General features: G+C 35.3%; 1 protein-coding gene across 8 annotated transcripts in view; it reads right to left on the bottom strand.

Annotated features, from left to right (window-relative positions):
• Positions 1-19,756, bottom strand: part of ARK2N (arkadia (RNF111) N-terminal like PKA signaling regulator 2N) — an 88,604-nt gene that overhangs the window by 25,263 nt on the left and 43,585 nt on the right. For 7 of the 8 annotated variants that reach the window (XM_055559330.1, XM_055559329.1, XM_055559332.1 and 4 more), the window contains exon 3: positions 1,565-1,747. The exons of the other annotated variant lie outside the window; for it this stretch is intronic. In XM_055559330.1, coding sequence (XP_055415305.1) covers positions 1,565-1,747 — 183 coding nt within the window. The remainder of the gene's footprint in view (positions 1-1,564; positions 1,748-19,756) is intronic. 8 annotated transcript variants of the gene reach the window in all.

Genomic DNA, 19,756 nt, shown 5'->3' with positions numbered 1-19,756 from the left:
AATTTAGAACTAAGCACCAAAGGCTAAGGTTGTTTTAAATGATCAAGCTAACAATTACCTGAACCTGAAAATGTGAAGCTTCCCCACCCCCACCAATGCTGGTGACTTTAATGATACGGTAAGACGCCCAAATGCTGCACTGTTAGGTTAATTCATATTAAACTGCTAAATTGGTTGTAGATCAGAAACTCAAATATTAACAATTCAAAAGAGTTCAACCTAATATTAAAACCCTCTATGAAAAGCAAAAAAAAACAAACAGTAACTGTTCATATTTTTCCTAACAATTCACAATAAAGTGGTCTACATTTACCGACCAGACTGCATTTAATGTTACAATATATACACAATACATATTAATAAACACTTAAAAGACACTTGTTGGGCAAAGCAAGTGTTTATACAAACAAAAACTGAAATCCATAAGAGAATCACCTTGTCCAAGGTTAAATAGGCAGTTAGCAGTCACAACAGAGTTAAAACTAAATCGAGGTCCTGTTCCAAAATTAGTCACAATAAATTAATCGGAAGCTCAACAAATAAAGAGAAACTTTTTTATTTAGTTCTAATTGAGGATTATGAAATGAATTAATGACAATGATCTGCAGAACTGTCTTTTACTTCCTAAGAACTTCAATATAAAAAGTTCTAAATCATAGCCCACTGCTATTTTCGTAACACAAAACTCATTTCCCATAAAAATAATATTCTAGATAGTTATTAAACCAATGGAATTTATAAGTTAACTAGAAAACTAAAATCCCTCTATAACAATAACGAAAATACACAGTATATAAGAAGTCTGTCTCTCAATCCCCTCTACCTCTTTTCTTAAAATTTTCTAAAAACACTAGTACTTTTAGAAAAAGGTTTAAATTAGAAAGAATGTTGGAAGAAAGAGGTTTGGGGAACATACTGAAGGAGAGTTGGAGGCATTGTGCAAGGTTTTCAAAGGTAACAGCAATAGGTTTCTTAGAGAATAAAATATCACTCTTAAGAATCATCACAGAACCAAGATAAACAATGCAAGACAGGGAGAAAGATTTTCCTGAGACATAGCAACTGAAGAGTTGGAAAAGACAAAATGAGAACTAGTGTAGAGAAATTAACAGGGACACTGCACAAGAGGCAGAACAACAGTGCGGCACTTCAGTGAACAGTCCACAGGGCAGACTGCAAAGTCACTCCCTGTTCAGAGTTAAGTGAGGGAATCCATTGGGGGGGGGGGGGGGGGGGCGGGGGGGGCAGGTTGAGGAGACAGTATCAGGTCATCTGGCTGATTTTTACATATGTTAGGTATTTTTAACTCAAGATGTCTACTGAAATTTACCTATGCCTATAATTATTGTCTTAAGATATTCTCATTTTTGCTTTCTTCTGATTAGTAAATACAAATGACATGCTACCCCAAATCTTTTCAGTTATAAAGGGCATCCTGGATAGCCGCAATCATCTAATGTTAGATGTTTCTAGTTGGCCTGCTTTCCTAAGCAAGGAAAAGAGCTGCCAGGACACATGCATATTATATCATCAGAGAAGGAGGGGTAGGGATAGGGAGACCAACCTGCCTCCGCATTCAGCTCCTCTAGAAGCCCGCTGGTCCTCCAGGTAGCTCCTGTGTCCTGGCCTCCTACAGAATTACTGTGCTCTTGAACTACTGCAGCCGCCAATAAATTGTCCACATTTACCACTTCTGGCTCAGAGCCGGTGTCAGACATATCATAATGAGCTACAACTGGAGGTCCATCTAGGGAGGAAAAAAAATGTATACTTGTATCTAACTCGTGGGGTGAAAAATACTTCTATAACTAAAAGCCCCCTAAATGCCTGTTGCCTTTATCTTATTATTCTACCTAGTCAGAAAAGCTGCACTTTATACAATCTAATTATTTTGTACATGAAATGAAAGTGAAAGAAATACTCCAGCTTACAAAGATTAGGGACACATTTGAGAAGGAGGGAAAAGGGTGTTATTATGAAGAACAAAGACAAGACTATACTGAACAAAAGTTACATTCAATTCCTGTCATTCTGCTAAAGGGCCAAAGATTAAGAGAAAGGGGACGACTATAGAGAAGGTAAAGCTGATTTTTTAAAGGAAGCACTGATGCAAACTATTAAAACTGAATTTATTTATTTTTAAGAGGATCAATCTAGTTTCTTCCTCTTAGTAGCTAATACTAAAAGTCCCTAGTAGAATCGGAGAAGAAAGTCAAATATATATTTTCCTACTTCAAGAGCTCTACTTGCCCAACATCTATTTCCAGTAAAAGCCCTTTTATAATATTAGGGATGTTATGTATTTTACAACATTCTATAAAAAGATGAGTGCGTGCTCAAGTCGGGTCTGACTCTTTGTCAGGTTTCTCTGCCCATGGGATTTTACAGGCAAGAATACTGGGGTGGGTTGCCATTTCCTACTCCAGGGGATCTTCCAGACCCAGGGATCTAACCTGAATCTCCTGTACTGCAGGCGGATTCTTTACCACTGAGCCACCTGGGAAGCCCCCAGCAAAAAGATAATACTCATAAAATCCATCTTCAGGATTTGGATGTCTTGTGAGGGATATTTCTATTGTCTTTTCCCTGAGAAAAACAACCAGCTGACACTCCATGGAAGTGATACACAACCTTATGGGTTATTTGAGAGGAAGATATTAAAACTTTTGGAAAAATAAAGAGAGCCCTTCTACCTCCAAATCACCCTAAGCTGCTGAAAAGGGCAGCTGAGCTCTGAAGTAATTACACTGCAGTGATTCATGCTAAATAATTCAATATTCATGCTTGTAAAATAAGATACATGCTTTAAAATGCTAGTGCTACCTTTTCTAATATAAAAGTAAAAAGCAAAAATCATTTTCAATCAACTATGAAGCATATCCCTTACTACTAACTGCTATGTTTTTTTCTTTTTTTTTTTTCTAACTGCTATTTTTGAATAAAATGCTTTTTCTCCTCCAACAGTTATTACTAAGTGCAAGCAAATCACTTAATTCCAGAAAAAAATTTTTAATATCTAATAAATTAACGTTAAACACACCTATTTTATGACACTCTTGACTATGAAGGAATACATATGCCAATAAATCATTAAAATAGAACACAATGAAGGATTACTGTTTTAATACAAACATCCATCGTGTAAACTGTCACTAAACAAAACATGAAACACACTTGGGGCACTTATCTCTTAAGACTAAGTTCCCAAACCACAGGCTTATGCGGCAACACTTTTAAAATAAAAAATGACCAAACATAAAAGTGAATGAGTTATTAGGTGCCACCGTATAAGGAACAGACATGTCACAATATGAAATTCTGACGATCATGACAATTTCAGCTGACTACTTAAAAATAATTTCCAATTTCCCCAAAAGGGTACATCAAGTTCATAAAATTCAACAGTGTGGCCTTAGTATCAGCTAGTAATAGATTTTAGACCAAATAGTAAAATATTGGTTCATGTTTGCGGTTTTTCTTTTCAAAAAAGAAAAGAAAGCTGTATCATTTATGGAGTTCTCGTCAGAGTTCAAAATGATTATTATGGAATCAAGATAATGTGGGATGTCCAAATATTTGGTTGCAGAAGATATGAAGGTCAAGTACAATATTGACTATTTGACCAAATATTCTGTTTTTTAAAGGGCTTAAGTGTTTTGTGTTTGGAAAAAAATAAAAGACTTATTTAAAAATTTGTATCATAAATACCATTCACAACCTCTTGCCCTCACGTTCCCCCACCCTACAACCCACAACCACCAAATTGAGGCAACAGGTCAACAGTCAAGTCAAAATTGTACCCACTCCTACATGTAAACTCATGCAAAAAGTATAAGTGCAGATGTACATGCAGAGTAACATCACCTACCCATGGAAATAACTTGTCTGAAAGTCTTCATCAGTAGGATATACAAGCATAAACTTGTTATCTGGCTTCATTCTTGTATCTTCCATATTTCCAAACAGCACACCTTATAGCTTAGCTTAAATTTAGTATTCATCATAAACAAAGACAGCAATATTTGCACATTTTATTATACTTAAAATTAAAATAAATTATCTCTGTCGTTTTTCATATCTAATATATTCAAACAATGACACGTCAGTACTATATAAACTTTAATAAAGTCAAGGAAAGGTTGTTTTTCCAATTTTGCCTTCCAACAAGAAATCACAATTAAGTATCTTGTGTCCCAAGGTCATCTCACACTATCAGCAAACCAAAATTAAGTAAGATATGTTTAAAGAACTAAGCATCAAGGCTTGGATTTTGAATCACTAAGTATGAATATTAGCTAACTGATGGGGACAATTTATGGTATTCTTTTAAAACATGATTTCTGCTACACAGCAAAATTAAGAGGTAAGATCCTTTTAAAATAAGTATCTCTTGAAAGAAAAAAATAAAATCAAACCACTAAGAGGAGCTAGAAAAACCAGGAACATTAATAACAGAAGCAGCTATCTATGCTTCCAATTTGATTCTATCAATTTATTACAGGAGGGAATAAGCATGAAGCTATTTTTCTTCCTCTGACTTGATTGTTCCTCTAGGATGCTAAAACAACTGTGCTGCTACTAAGATAATTTTGACTTTTAAAAACATCAAAATAGCAACTTCAAGTAAAATTACACATGGAAACATTTCCAATTTAAAATGCAGTCACTAAGCATTCCATGTTTACAACATAAAAGGTTATTCAAACTTCACATTCTCCCATTTGGTATCTGTCAACCACACATCATCAATGTATAATGATGAACTTTGTTTTTCTATAGTCATTAAAAGCATCTCTCTATAAAGGTAAATTTAACTCAATTATTTAATAACTATTTGGTCTGTGGTTAATCCAAGTGCTGTGTCCAATTTAAGTATCTTGATATTTTTGCTGATCACAAGAAAAATAAAATGTTCAGCAATCTACTGCTTCATTTAAGAACATCAACTTGGTCTATCTTGTGCTAGACAGGTTTGTATCCTCTCTCTGACCTCCTAGTTTATAAATAGGTTCTAACTTTTGGAATACCAAAATACAGGTGTGGGACTTTCCGAACGGTCCAGTGGTTAAGACTCTACGCTTCCACTGCAGGGGGTGCAGGTTCGATCCTGGTCAGGGAACCAAGATCCAGCTTGCCACACAGTTCGGCCAAAAAAGAAAAATGAAAAAAAACATACAGATCTGTCTATTCATCACACATTCCTACTACAGTGAAGTTTACCCCTATGTGACTTTAAATCTTCTGTATTATTATCAACAGTGTTTAATTTTATGAATTAGTCTTCTTTTTAGTCAAACGTGTTCTCTTCTAAATCTCATGGAAACAATTTGAATCACAAAAACAAAAAACAAAGCAAAACAAAGCCTAACATCCATCCTCTATTACATCTATCTTTCCAAATCCCTCTTTCCAAAGCTGACAACCAAAAGCACAAAATTTTAAAACTATGTAATACATAAGTTACCAGTCCTATTTTACAGATGAGAAATTTTGAGTCCTAGGTAGGTAAAACCAGCATAGTTTACAGTTGTTCTCAGTGGTGAGGAAATGGGAAATATACAGGGTAAGACTGGGAGCCGTCTATGAAGTGCATAGGTTTTGGGCAGCAAATACATAGGTTAAAATCCTGCCTACTTTTTCTTAACCTATGACTCAGGTTGTTCACAGGGTTATGATGAAGGCTAAAATATAACACAGAACACAACAGTTCAAATACTGGTCCACCTGCCCACCTTTCCATTATAAATTAGCACTTAACCCTACTTCTTTGTTTGCTTATGTTTGTGTAAACTCTGCTGTACACAGCCCGCATGCAAGAAGCTTTGAGAAAACATCACTGCCTGAGTTGGTGCCTTCTACTGGTCATGGATTAACCCACCTTGTTAAGTAAATGCTTTGCTGGGATTAATAAAGTCATCACATATGTGGCTTTTGTATTTTTATTTTTGTTTGAAGTGAAATGTTAGCTTAGATGTATTCATATGAAAGTGTTTTAAAGCCAAATAGAGGTCACTTTGGATTATCCCATATTTGGCATCATTCTTGCCTACAAAGCCCTTCCACTAACACAAGTGTTGTCAGACTCCCAGTATGAAATCTAATCAGATCTGGGAATCAGAAATTCCTCTTGTATCTCACAGACATCTGGAAACGTCACTCCTCCTTCTCTATTGCTAAATCTTCGGCCCAAGGAAAGGTGGAGCAACAGACAAACAGCGTTTACTCATTCAATTCCCATTTCAATGACTACAGTAATATACGATAAAGACCAGAATAAATTCCTTCTCTATGTTTTACTACAGCCAATTTCCCAAAACCCCTCATAGAAAAGGAAAGAAAAAAACTTTCCTGTTACTGTCAAAGGACCCCACAGAAGTACTTTCTCCCTAGTCATTAAAGGTCCTAAGATCAGTGCCATTATCTACAACATCTAGAGAAAGTCACTCCAATAGTGAGATTCAAAAAAAGTTACACCTAAAAAGAAGAGTTCTCAGAAATTACCTACCCAAGCACTTTAGGAAGGAGGGGCATGTGTATGGTAGCCAAGTTAGGAAAACAAGTGTAGGGAAAATGAGGTGTGAGCCTTAGGGATTTTAAGAAAGAAGCAAACCTCAATAGTTGGAAGGGAAATCTGCAGTTAGCAGAACCTACCTAATAAAAACTAGCTTTTTAGTAACACATCTAAATATTTACCAAGATGGAAAATGATTATTTGGAATAAGAAAAAATAAAATACTTAAGAAAATACATACGCTGTATTTTATTACTATTAATCTACATATATATGTAATATATGTACACACATACACAAAGAACCATTTATAAAACCAGTAACTTCAAAGCATCTCTTGGAAAAGATGACTATATCAACCAGAAAAGACAAAAAGTGCCATTTCTAAAATAACAACTTTAAATACCAAAAACTGGGTATTTTTCCTTTATAGTATTATAAAGCTATTTTAGTAAAAAGAAAAATAAGATAGTGCTAAATGAAAATAAAATGCAGCAATATGCACTGAAATTCTATGTCAGAAGTTAAAAAATCATTTTTAAATAAAATGAATTGATGCCTATTTTGTGCTTTTCCCATTATATCCAACTCAATTATTAAAAATTTAGATGTTCTGTTTACAAGGGAGAAATAGAGTTTTAAGGATTACATCTGTTCTTACATCATACTGACAAATGACAGGTCATTTTGCCCAGAGAAGTTACCTATAATACTGATGAATAGTTAACTTTGAAAGTATCGAAGAGGTTAAAGGAAAATATTCAAGATTAAATACAGAAAACAGGACACTTGCAGAGGTCACCATCTTTCAATTTATCTTTGTATTTCAAGGACAAATCCACAATTTCTGTTTTGAGGATTCAGATCAATGGAGAACAAAACTAAAACATCTACACTACATACAAGAAGGAAGAACACGAAAAGTTGACAAGACTTTCGCCACATCCTCGTATCTATGTACCCTGCTAAGACATATCCACTCAGCTTTTTGGTTATTCCTCAAGGTAGGCTACATTTTGCTATTTTCTAAACAGTCTTCAATTTTTAACAGGATAACTCAGAAGGACATATAAAGGAGAAGAATCTCCACCTTTTATGTTAGCACTGATATTTTGTTATTTCCTTTTTCAATATACCAACTGCAAGAAGACTGAAAATTATCTGAAAAACACCATGTAAAATCTCATTAGTGATACTACCTATAAACTAATGCCATTCATTTCATTATGGAAAAGCAGGTTTCTGTACTAAGGAACACCTAATGTGAATTAACTGGTAGGGAATCACTATAACTAATGTAAAAGGATCCTAAATAGAGTAACAAGAAACATTTCTTTTTAAACATTTTTATTTATCTAGGTCAACTGATACACTTCAAATGCAGAATTAGGTAAAAGATATAAAGAAAATGCAGTAAAAATAAAAATCACAGCAATTTGATAACATTCTTCCCAAATTTTAAAGTTTTAAGACTTCATTATCAAAGAATATACTTCCTCACAGATTATTATTCCTTCATTTCTTAACATGTCTTCTATTGTACGTTGTAGTATTTTAAGATAATATGAAAAGATCTATTCATTACTTTGGTTTCAATCCCTACTAACTTTTCCTAAACTTCAGAGAAATTAAAAACAGAATCAAGAAAAAAATGAAAAGTATAGAACTTGGAAGTTATTCACATTGATAACTATTAATGTACTCATACAACTGTTCCAGACAGATTAAAAACGACAAGTTTCTTATCTGTACAATGATTGAGGGCATATACGCCATTTTTAGAGAAGATTCTGAGAATTATTCTTTGAGAACAATTTTTATTAAAGCAAATTTAATAAAAAATTAATTAAATTTCAGTTTAATAAATCTGCTCAAATTGTTTTGATACTGTGTTTTCTCACATGTGAAACCCCACAAAATCTTTTCCATTGTGCCCCTACTATACTATTTAAATAATTCAAACAGAAGAGAGGAAATCAATACAAGCTAAACAAAATATAACAGGTAACTATTTTTTAAAGTCAAGTTCTGTAAAATAACCTGCCCATGTTATCTGACCTGCATATAAACCTTAAGCAATAATTTCATTAAATTGTGCTATATCTCAACCTTCAGATCACAGTATCTGCTGTTAAATACACATAACTAAGGAATGACAAAAGCAATGAAGCAAAATAAACTAATTCGTGTATATTCTTTTACTCAGTCTGCTAATGAAACGAGAGTCAAAATTTTTACCTGATAATCTAAGAAATAAATTTTTCCATCTAACTTAATCACTCTAACTCGTATGTGGCAATTTTTTTTTTATACACATTTAGGAAGCAATGAATGGATACATTAGTGACCTGAATCCATTAAAATCCCTGTAGACTATTGCATAGTTATGTTTCCAGCACAACCTGCCAACTATAGCATTAATAAGAATACAGGATTATTTCATAATTCTGAAGGTCCACACACCTTCACAAGCACGTGCACAAACACACTCTTGAGACTAGGCTTATTCCTTTGACTTAGTAACAAAAAACAGGCTTTTCTCTTGGAGCCCCCAAAATGACAGATCCTTTAAGTATAAAAAAAAAACTTCATGCAAAATATTAAGTTTTAAGATTTTAATTTTATTGTGTTGTGTTCTAAATTAAATTTTTATTTGAGCTCTTATTACACTCAAGTTTTAATAATGCACACAAATTACATATTAATATAACTGAAAGGTATTATGCAATGAGAGGCTCAAATAACCTGATAACTCTAATCTTAATCTGCTGGTTAAATTTTCTTAAAAATGATTAGGATCTAATGTCCTACAACACTGAACTAGGAGACTCTAGGCAGAAAACAGTCTGTAGATAGATTATCAGAAAACATATTCACCATAGCGCCCCCCACTTGAATACCAGCAACTAAATTGCATATGTAGACGTTAGTGAGATGACATAATCCAAATATGGGATTATAGTCTTCATTTTAATCTTTTCCCTATTTCTTTCGGAATTGATCCTTTTCTTGAAAACTGGACTGATTAAAATGAGCAAAGATATTTTAAATAAACCATCTGTGTTTGTCTTCTCTTTCTTTTCTTGCAGTCATTCCCTATAAAGCACTGCAATCTGCCAGTCCTCAGTGACTCTCCAAAGGCCATCTCCCTGCTGATCTTCCCAAGCTTCCCAGAGAAGCAGAGGGGCCAGTGCCTGGCTTGCCCTGGGGCCTGTAGACACTGGTGGCAGCCATATTTGGGAGCACATTCTTCTGGGATTATACTCTTTTCTTTTATTAACCTTTTATTTGGTATTAGGATACAGCTGATTAACTGGGTAGCCATTTAACAATGTTGGGACAGTTACAGGTGGACAGAAAAGGGACTCAGCTATATATCTACAAGTATCCATTCTCCCCCAAACCCACCCACCCATCCAGGCTGCCACATAACACTGAGCAGAGTGGGATTATATTCTTAAATAAAAAACATTTCAACCATGTCTAGATCAATGCTAGACATGATCTAGATCAACTAAAAGACGTTTCTGTCCAGCATTAGCCCTTTATACACCACAAAAAAGCCCAAACAGGATATATTCCCTATACTTAAAATTGTAGGAAAATTAAGCCAATTTAAGGTAAGTTAAGGGAAGACCAGGGTTCCCCGGTAGCTCAGCTGGTAAAGAATCCACCTACAATCCAGGAGACTCCAGTTCGATTCCTGGGTCGGGAAGTTCCCCCTGGAGAAGGGATAGGCTACTACCCATTCCAGTATTCATGGGCTTCCTTGGTGGCCCAGACAGCAAAGAATGTGCCTGCAATGCAGGAGACCTGGGTTCAATCCCTAGGTTGAGAAGATCCCCTGGAGGAGGGCATGGCAACCCACTGCGGTATTCTTGCTTGGAGAATCCCCATGGACAGAGAAGCCTTGTGGGTCCATGGGGTTGCAAGGAGTCGGACACGACTGAACGACTAAGCACAGCACAGCACAAGGGATGACCACTAGGCATTCTAAAATAATACCGATATAAAAATGCCACCACATAATCCAAAAATAATTTCCACTTCTTAGTACGTATTTAGACTATGATCTTAGGAATACAGACTCTGCCTCAGTGAAGGAGAATACAATAATCCAAAACAGCAGTCATTTTTAAAAAACTATTATAACTACTTCAAATACTTAATATTTCTTTGTCCACAATACAAAAACAAATTTTTCTGAAAGAAGAATTTTTAAATCATGCAATCTGGAATAAGCATAATTACTTTAAAGCACAATTCATTTAAAAAAAAAACAACAACAACTACTGTTTCAAAACAATACTCCTTAAGACAGCAACACATTTTCAAGACACCATGACAAACTGAAAATCAGGGAAAAAAACTGTGTGTATGTTTCTGGTACAAAATTATTCTTAAGGTTAAACTTTTCAAACAACAAAATATAAAATTTTGTTTTGGAATAAATTTTAATATTTTAGCATATATTCTATGAATTAAATCAGTACATTCTGGTGTTCCTCTTCTTTCTATCAAAACCTATCTTTCCATATCTTTATACAAATTTATGTAGAAAAGGCTTCCTCAAATTTATTATGCTCGATACCTTCTCAAATATTTACAATATTTTTACGTTGAATATCAATTATTAAAACTTTAGCTTGATGATTCCACTCAACTGACATTTTTCTCTTTTAGGCAAAAAAAAATCTGTAGATTTCCTACTCTATTATCTAATAACAACAAGAAATCAGAACATATCCAGTCCATACTAAGAATAATGTCCTCGTTACTTTTTATGTTATTCTTAAAGGATTCATTCATGTTTTCTATTTTAAAAATAAAAAGCATTTCACTACATGCTTAATATATGAAACATTAAATCATGAAACAAAGAAAAAATCTGTTAAGTTCTTGAAGCAGTTATGCATGCATAGAAAAGCAGTCATGTTAACATGCTGAAATTGACATTTTCTTATATCTAAAAATCCATGTCTAGTAAAATCTGTGATCCCAGGGAAAAGCCAAATACAGAACAAACTTCCCTGAAAACATCTTAATTTCAAATAAATATTATAGATTAGCGAAAAACTTCTCACCCAAAACCAATATGCTCTTCTTATTGGCATAAAACAGGAAAGTTAAAAAAAAATATATTAGCTGAAGTAGTTTACAAGTGTTGTGCTATCATGTCAGAGAAAAACCTGTCAGTTATAACTCTCCCAAAGTTAATCCCCAATTCTCATGTATTAAGCTCTAAAAAGAAAAAAAAATTTTTAAGTCATTTTTCACTTCAAAAAAGCAAAATAAATTGATTCAATCTATTACAGTTAACTTACAAGGTGTAGATATCTGAATATAGAACTAAACAGAAAAAGTGAAGACAATTTTTCTGAGTAGTTACTGGTAAATTACTAAAATAAAACAAAGGTCTTTAATGTTTATACAGCTGACCCTAAAGTTGGGCTCCCACCCGCTGCAGAGTTGAAGAAAATCCACACAAAACTTTCTAACAGTCTGTGGTCCCACATCGATGAATACTATCAAGCACAGACTGTGCAGAACCACAGTTCATATTTAGTGCAAAAAATCTGCATATAAGACCTGTGCAGTTCAAACTCCTGTCGTTCTAATGTCCAACTATATATGAAACTCCAAATATATCACCTATTTTTCCTCTTGCAAAACACACAATCAGATCTTTTTCAAAGTTGCAACTATATTAAATATTAAAATAACCTTATTCATATTGAGAAGTTAACTTATATATCTGAAGGGAAAAACTATCATATTTTTATTGTAAGTAAATCCAGTAGGAAGTACAATTTTTTTAAAAAAGCACAAGGTAATGTTAGCCAAGTTATATACACCTACTGAAAATTTTCTTCCTAATTTAGCTTTTTCTCACACTATTTCTCAGTCCTGGGCCACACACTGAAAATCTATCATGTTGCAAAGCTAACGATGCTGTGCTATTTTCTCCCCTTTGACACAAGCCATGGACTCTTTAACATACCATTTATTTTCGGTCCAGGGACTGAAAACAAAATTAAATTGGTAGTACATTAGCCAATACATTTAGTCACTATTAATTTAAAAACCCATTCAATACATACCCTTAATAGAGTGACCATTTCATCTCTATCCTCTAGAGGTTACCCTTTACATCAGAGTACCAATTTCACCGGATTCTGCCAGGTAACTGCTTAGAGAGTTAAAGCTTAAAATAAAAACCCATCTATGTAACAATGGAAAAATACTGCTTTTCTCACACATAAACTCAAACTCCTGTCTAATCTGCATTCCTTACAGTATCTCACATAGAAGGTACAGAGTATTAATTTGCTCAAAAAGTAATTCATTCTTCTTGCACACAAAGGCTATTTCATACAAGTCATTAAAGACTAGCAAAAAAATCAGTTCATTAAATGACCTATGAAAGAATGACATAAAAATGCTCATGCAATATTCACTCATGACCTCCAGAATGAGATTAATTACATCATTCCTCTTACAGGAATCACAAGCAAGTCAACACTGTTGCAGAGATTAATGCTAAGAGACGCTAAGGGAATTAACCACTTACCTATCTAGATTCACTAAGATTCCCTATTTTATATCTTACTGATATTTACGCTTTTGGCATGAAAAAAGCATAAAGATGAGGATCACTCCTGCTGCTGCTGAGTCACTTCAGTCGTGTCCAACTTTGTGCGACCCCATAGACGGCATCCCACCAAGATGTCCCTGGGATTCTCCAGGCAAGAACACTGGAGTGGGTTGCCATTTCCTTCTCCAATACATGAAAGTGAAAAGTGAAAGTGAAGTCGCTCAGTCGTGTCCAACCCTCAGCGACCCCATGGACTGCAGCCTTCCAGGCAAGAGTACTGGAGTGGGGTGCCATTGCTTTCTCCGGAGGATCACTCCTATCATCATATAAATACGGTTCTATGTTCCAAGCACATGTAACAAAACTCTAATTAGAGTTCATGAAATTTTGTTTTGAATAACTAATTCTTTAAAAAGCAACTTGTTTACTATTTAATTTTTAAAACATTACCAAAAGAAACTTAAAATGGGCAAAAGCATATTCTTTCTTACACAATTCAAAAAGCAGATAGTTAACACAATTAATTTTGTGATAGATTCAAAGGTTGTTCTATAATATCCCCATTTTCAACAAAGTTAATCGGAAAACTGTAACGTCTGAGAATTCGAATGTGCTGCCAACATTCTGACAAGTCACAAAGGGCTGTTGCAGCAGGTCTTGGGAATCAGGCAATGCGTGTAAGCACCTGACGGGTGATGGGGAAACGCCTTGGCCAATCAGTTGCATTTTAAGTTCCCTGGACTCCAGTAGCTGCTTGTCCTCTTCACCAGTCAAGGTGAGTTAGTTTTTCCGTCCACATTTGGAACTTCTCTGTCTGGCTCTGCATCTTGGAATAACAGCCCATGGCCTCTTCTAGGACACTGCCTGTAACGTTTCTAACACACACAGCACCCCTGCCAAGTAATCCTAAAATTTCGCTGGGTGCTCCTTCAGATCCGCCAGTATGACTAAAGTCAGTTTTAAAGGCAGTGAGGCCATTTGATAAAACGTCATTAAATCAGAAAATTGTATTTTTATTAAGACATGCTTATTCAGGAAAATGACTTAAGCATTACCAAGAACAGGCAAACAGATTCAGCAATGATAAGGAGCACTTAACCAAACAAAAGTAATTCTGAGAAAAATAACATGACACTACCCTTTTTTCATAGCTTCACCGAATCTGCCTAGGATTTTATATTTTGTACTATACAACTAACTACTCAAGTTTGAAAGTATCAGTAGCTTTCAAACTTGCTAAACATAAAGACCTGGAATGGTATAACAAACATCAAAACGTAGGCAGCTCCCAGGCATAGGTTTGTTTTAAGCCCCCTGGGTGATTCCAGTGTACAACCCTGACTGACTATCACTGTATCCCTGAATATTATCACACCATGACTTTAAAATTCTAAAAGGTGTTTTAACAGCTGACCCTTAATAAGTCAGTATAAATAATTCTCAGTTAATTGATTTTCATCAACTACTCTTAAGTTAAAAAAAATTGTTTTCCTTATGGAAAAACCACATAAAGGATATACAAAATCCATGTATACTGCTGTGTAATATTTTTTATAAACCCTGGTTTATGCAAGGTACTAAAACATATATCTCAAAAAAAAAAAGTTTTGTGGTTAAGTTTTGGATATACAAATCATATCCTACTCTTCTGGAGAGCACAATAATGGCTCTGAGTTGCCCTGCAGTAGACAAATCTGTTTCCACATGATCCAGCACTTTCCAAATGTGTGAACAGTGTACACCTATTAATATCAAGTAGAACAGTGGTTTCAGAGGATTCCAGTTTTAGGATATGCTCTTCTATATACAGTGTTTTATCCTTGAACTAGGCCAGATTAGTTTTGGTTTGGGTCCCAAATACTTTGGGTTTCTAATAAAACTAATTATACTGAACTCTTCTTTTCTTCAGGTAACTATTAAAAATGTTACCTCCTCAGATCACTCTTGCCTATGCTACCTAATATAGCTATTCTACCCCATCTCTAGTTCATTTTTATCTGAACTCTTATATCTTGCTTTATTATTATTCATAATGTATATTCCTACTTGAGAGCATATGATGAATTCATTTATTATCTGTCTCCTCAAAAAAGATCATGTTCCACGGAGGGCAGACATGTTTCATTCACTGTTGCATTCCCAATGCCGCATAGCAGGTGTCCAAACTTTGCTGAATGAATGAATGATGGAATCAATCAAGCTTGGCCTTATACCATCTACCTATATCAAGAAGTCTTTATAAAGAACTGCCCCCATGAAATGCCCTATTGTATTTATCCCAGAATATTTCTGAAAATATAGTTTACTTTATCTCATAATGGCTTTTTATGAATAGGCAAAAGAAAAGTTTCCTAGGTCTCAGTATCAAGAAATGCAGTGTTTCTCCTATATTAAGAGAACTGCTTATATCATGCCACTTCACCTCTTTTCAATGCCTAAAAGGCTACAGGACAAACTTTGAGCCCAATTCTACCTAGCAAATAAAAACTTCATCAAGTTTATTGTTACCAACTTTTCCCTCTAACTTCATTTTATTCCTCCACCCCTGATTACTCCATTCCATGCCCTCTCTCCACATTAAAAAAAAAAAAACAAACTTATTTATAAGTAAACGTCTTCAAGAAGGACATACCTTTCCCCAAAGTATAATACATTCAGCTTATAGAGAAACTAAAAGGAGTTCGAAGTATATTAAACTTTCTTTAAACAGTTTATCCCCATTATAAGTGCTGGGTAAACTGCAGTGTATAGGACAGGAATTTATACAACTACTTTGATATTTCAGATTCTGGTGCTGCTTATTTTTCAGTATTTAAAAGCTGAATTCAACAAAATGGTGTGAGAACACTTGTGCTAAGGACAGTGAGATAAGATGCAGCCTTATAAAGATGACTACCAGCAAAACACACTAAAAGCAAAGACATTTTAAAGTCTAAAAAGATGACGCAATTACACATGTCAAAACAAACAGGATGTACAATACCGAATATGAACCCTAACGTATAAACCACGGGCCCCGAGTGATGACGTGTCAGTCTAGGCACAAACGTCCCGTTCTGTGCAGGTGCTCCTAGTGGAGGAGGCTGCACGCAGGTGAGAAGGGGAATAAATGGGAAATCTCCTTACCTTCCGTTTTATTCTGCTGTGAACCTAAAATTGCTCTGAAAAACACATCTAAAAAAAGAAAACCAGGGACCATATTCTCATCTTAAACACACATATGTCCTTTTAACACTAAAATATATCCTACTTTGAGAAAGACATATCAAAAGCAAAGTTTATGCTTTTGCATACACGAAGTTTTTAAGGGCACTCACCTAAGGAAATAAATTAGGAAAAACAGGCCGAAAATAATACCTCGATGCTTTAACATTAGAGATTGTCAAAGAATATCCACCAGTAACATTTCAAAGCTTCTAAATTTAAGGTAACATTATCTGGACACTGTAGTATTGAGGAGATTACATTTAAACAATGCATGCTTTTAATATAATCACTTAAATGGAGAAAAATTTATAATTGCTCATGTTTGTTAATTTATAAAGGCTGTGCTGTGGTTTTTATAATTAAGAACATTTTAAAAAACGAGACTCTACTGTTTAGAACTTAACTGAAGCAGACTACAATGATTTTTAGCTATGGGAGACTTCACATATCACTGCTTAACTGACTGAGTAGTTCTCAGTCTGGCTGCCCAATGTCATCACCAGGGAGTTTAAAAATGCTGGTACCTTTATGCTAAGTGAAATAAGTCAGAGAAAGACAAATATTGCATGATCACACCTGCACGTGGAATCTTAAGAAAACCAAACTATAAAAGCACAGAGTAGTTTGGTGGAGAGTACAGAGTGCAGCAAGAATGAGTGAAGGTGATCAAAGGGGACGGACACCCAGTTGTATAAGAAGAGTAAGTTCTAGGGATTTAATACACCATAGTGACTATAGTTAACAATACTGCATCATATATTTGAAAGGAAGACAACTTCCTAATACATAAATCGTAAGTATGCAAAGTAAGAGGTGTGTTAGCTGCTGCTGCTGCTGCTGCTAAGTCACTTCAATTATGTCCAACTCTGTGCGACCCCCGAGACAGCAGCCCACCAAGCTCCCCTGTCCCTGGGATTCTCCAGGCAAGAACACTGGAGTGGATTGCCATTTCCTTCTCCAATACATGAAAGTGAAAAGTGAAAGTGAAGTCGCTCAGTCGTGTCCAACTCCTAGCGACCCCATGGACTGCAGCCTACCAGGCTCCTCCATCCATGGGATTTTCCAGGCAAGAGTACTGGAGTGGGGTGCCACTGCCTTCTAACCCTATGCTAATAAATTTCACAAAATATACATTTAGGAGAAGGGGACAACAGAGAATGAGATGGTTGAATGGCATCACTGACTCAATGGACCTAAGTCTGAGCAAGCTTGGGGAGTTGATGATGTACAAGGAAGCCTGGAGTGCTGCAGTCCATGGGGTCACAAAGAGTCGGACAAGACTGAGAGACTGAACTGAACTGACATTTATTAAATCAATACCGTATATACCTTAAATTTACACAATGTCATATGTCAATTATGTTTCCAAAAAGCTGGGGAGAAAATGCTGATGCCTGAGTCAGAGCCAGAGATTCTAATTTAACAAGTCTGGAATGGAGCCTGGGCATCGTAGTTTTAAGTGCTCCCCACTCAAGTGATTCTAACACACAGCCAGACTGAAAACTGCACAGATACTACGTTCTTTGTTTGCATTTACTAATCACTGCTTTCAGGCAGTTTTCACCTGATTACACAGTCTTGGTCTTTTGTTATCAATGTATTTAATGAGTCTCCTAAACAGCTGCCAAAATACAATCAGATTTTAAATTATGGCCATGGGGCTTTCAGTCACCTCATATTCAAACAGGAAACAGGTTACAGGATTCCCAACCTGGGTTTGGGGTCTCATCTTCCACTGCAAGTCCCTACAGCTTAAATTAATAATAAAATTTTTCAAGTAATTCAACCCTCAGTAGGTCACAAACCCTTACAAATCAATTTTAAACAAAAGTGTAGCAAGAGGAAAATGTGCAAAGAACATGAATAGATTGTTTACCAAAAGAATACAAATGGCCAGTATGATTTTTCAACTTCATTAGTGATCAAAGAAATACAAATTAATGCCAAGATACAATTCTTTCATCAAACCAGCAACATTTTCATAAACACTCAAAAGAGAGAAAATAATGCAACCAACACTTAAGCTCCTGGATAAAATAAACTCAATAAAGTCTTAAAGAGTAGTTTGGCAGTATGTGTTGAGAGACTTAAAAGTGTTCATACCCTTCTTCATAACAGCAAAAGCTAAAAACAGCTCAAAGGGCCAACATTCGGGAAGTTATTTTATAGTTAGATAAATTATTCAAAATCCACACATGGTTTTAGGGAGACTATTGTGTTTTGGTTAAATGTCCAAAATGCAATATTAAAGGGAAAGAAAAGTACACATAGTATGATCAATTCTGTTATTATAGAAGGTGATACTCTTAAATGTTAACAGAAACAGGATTTTAATCTTAGACTTCACATTTTTCTATTTTCAAATTTTTCTACAAAGGATTTACTACTTAAAGAAATATTTTTTTCATTTCCAAGAGTTAAATGATCAGACACAATAAGTCTCTACATAGGAAAAACTGTAAGGTAAAACTATAGCTAATCATGAGGGATTTCATTGTATAAATAATTGTGGTGAGTTGTGAATGCTGAGATCCTAGCTTCAGGAGGGCTGAGCTGCTCCAGCCTGACCACAAAGGATTAAGGACTCAGATGATCTTAGGTGTCCTCTACAGCCTGACATTCTCCAAAATAGACCAATTAGATTTTCTAAATGCAAACCAACTGACCCTTACCTACCAAGATGGATACTATTTTTGAGCCTCAGTCCGAGTGGTCACTTACATGGTGCACTACTAAACTACACAAAAATAGGTCATTATAGCCAAGGTAAGAGGAAGCTACAGGCTTTCCAGGTGGCACAATGGCAAGGAATCTGCCTGACAACGTAGGAGACATAGAAGACATGGGTTTGATCCCCGGGTTGGGAAGATCCCCTGGAGTAGGAAATGGCAACCCACTCCAGTATTCTTGCCTGGAAAACACCATGGACAGAAGAGTCTGGTGGGCTACAGTCCACGGGGTCGCAAAGAGTCAGACACAAGTGACCAACTGAGCACACACACACAAGATGAAGCTACCGTGAGGTTTCTTATATACTAAATATTTATGAAAAACATGTCACTGGTAAAACTTTTCTCTGCTGCCCACCCTCAATGATGCACATAAGCTGCTCTGTTCAGAGAATTTTTGAATTGAAGTCTGATGTCTGTTATTCACATTCACTAAAATAAAAATTTCCTGGGGGAGTTCCACAGCCATCCAGTGGTTAGGACTCCATCCTTTCAATGCCAAAGATTTGCATTCAATCTCTGATCAAGGAACTAAAATCCCACAAGCCATGTGGCACATCCAAAACAAAACAAAAAACAAAAATTCCCTGCGAGAGCAGACTTTATATATCTAGTTTCAAAGTGATTTTACAGAAAAACTGATGTCTCTCTCAACCCGTGAAGAAGTAACGCTCCAATAATAAAACTGCAAAGAATGATTAATAATATAAAAAG

Source organism: Bubalus kerabau, chromosome 21 (genome assembly GCF_029407905.1).
Source record: "Bubalus kerabau isolate K-KA32 ecotype Philippines breed swamp buffalo chromosome 21, PCC_UOA_SB_1v2, whole genome shotgun sequence".
Taxonomy (NCBI): domain Eukaryota; kingdom Metazoa; phylum Chordata; class Mammalia; order Artiodactyla; family Bovidae; genus Bubalus; species Bubalus kerabau.
The sequence above is the reverse complement of the archived record's forward strand: the minus strand, read 5'-3'. Positions and strand labels throughout refer to the sequence as shown.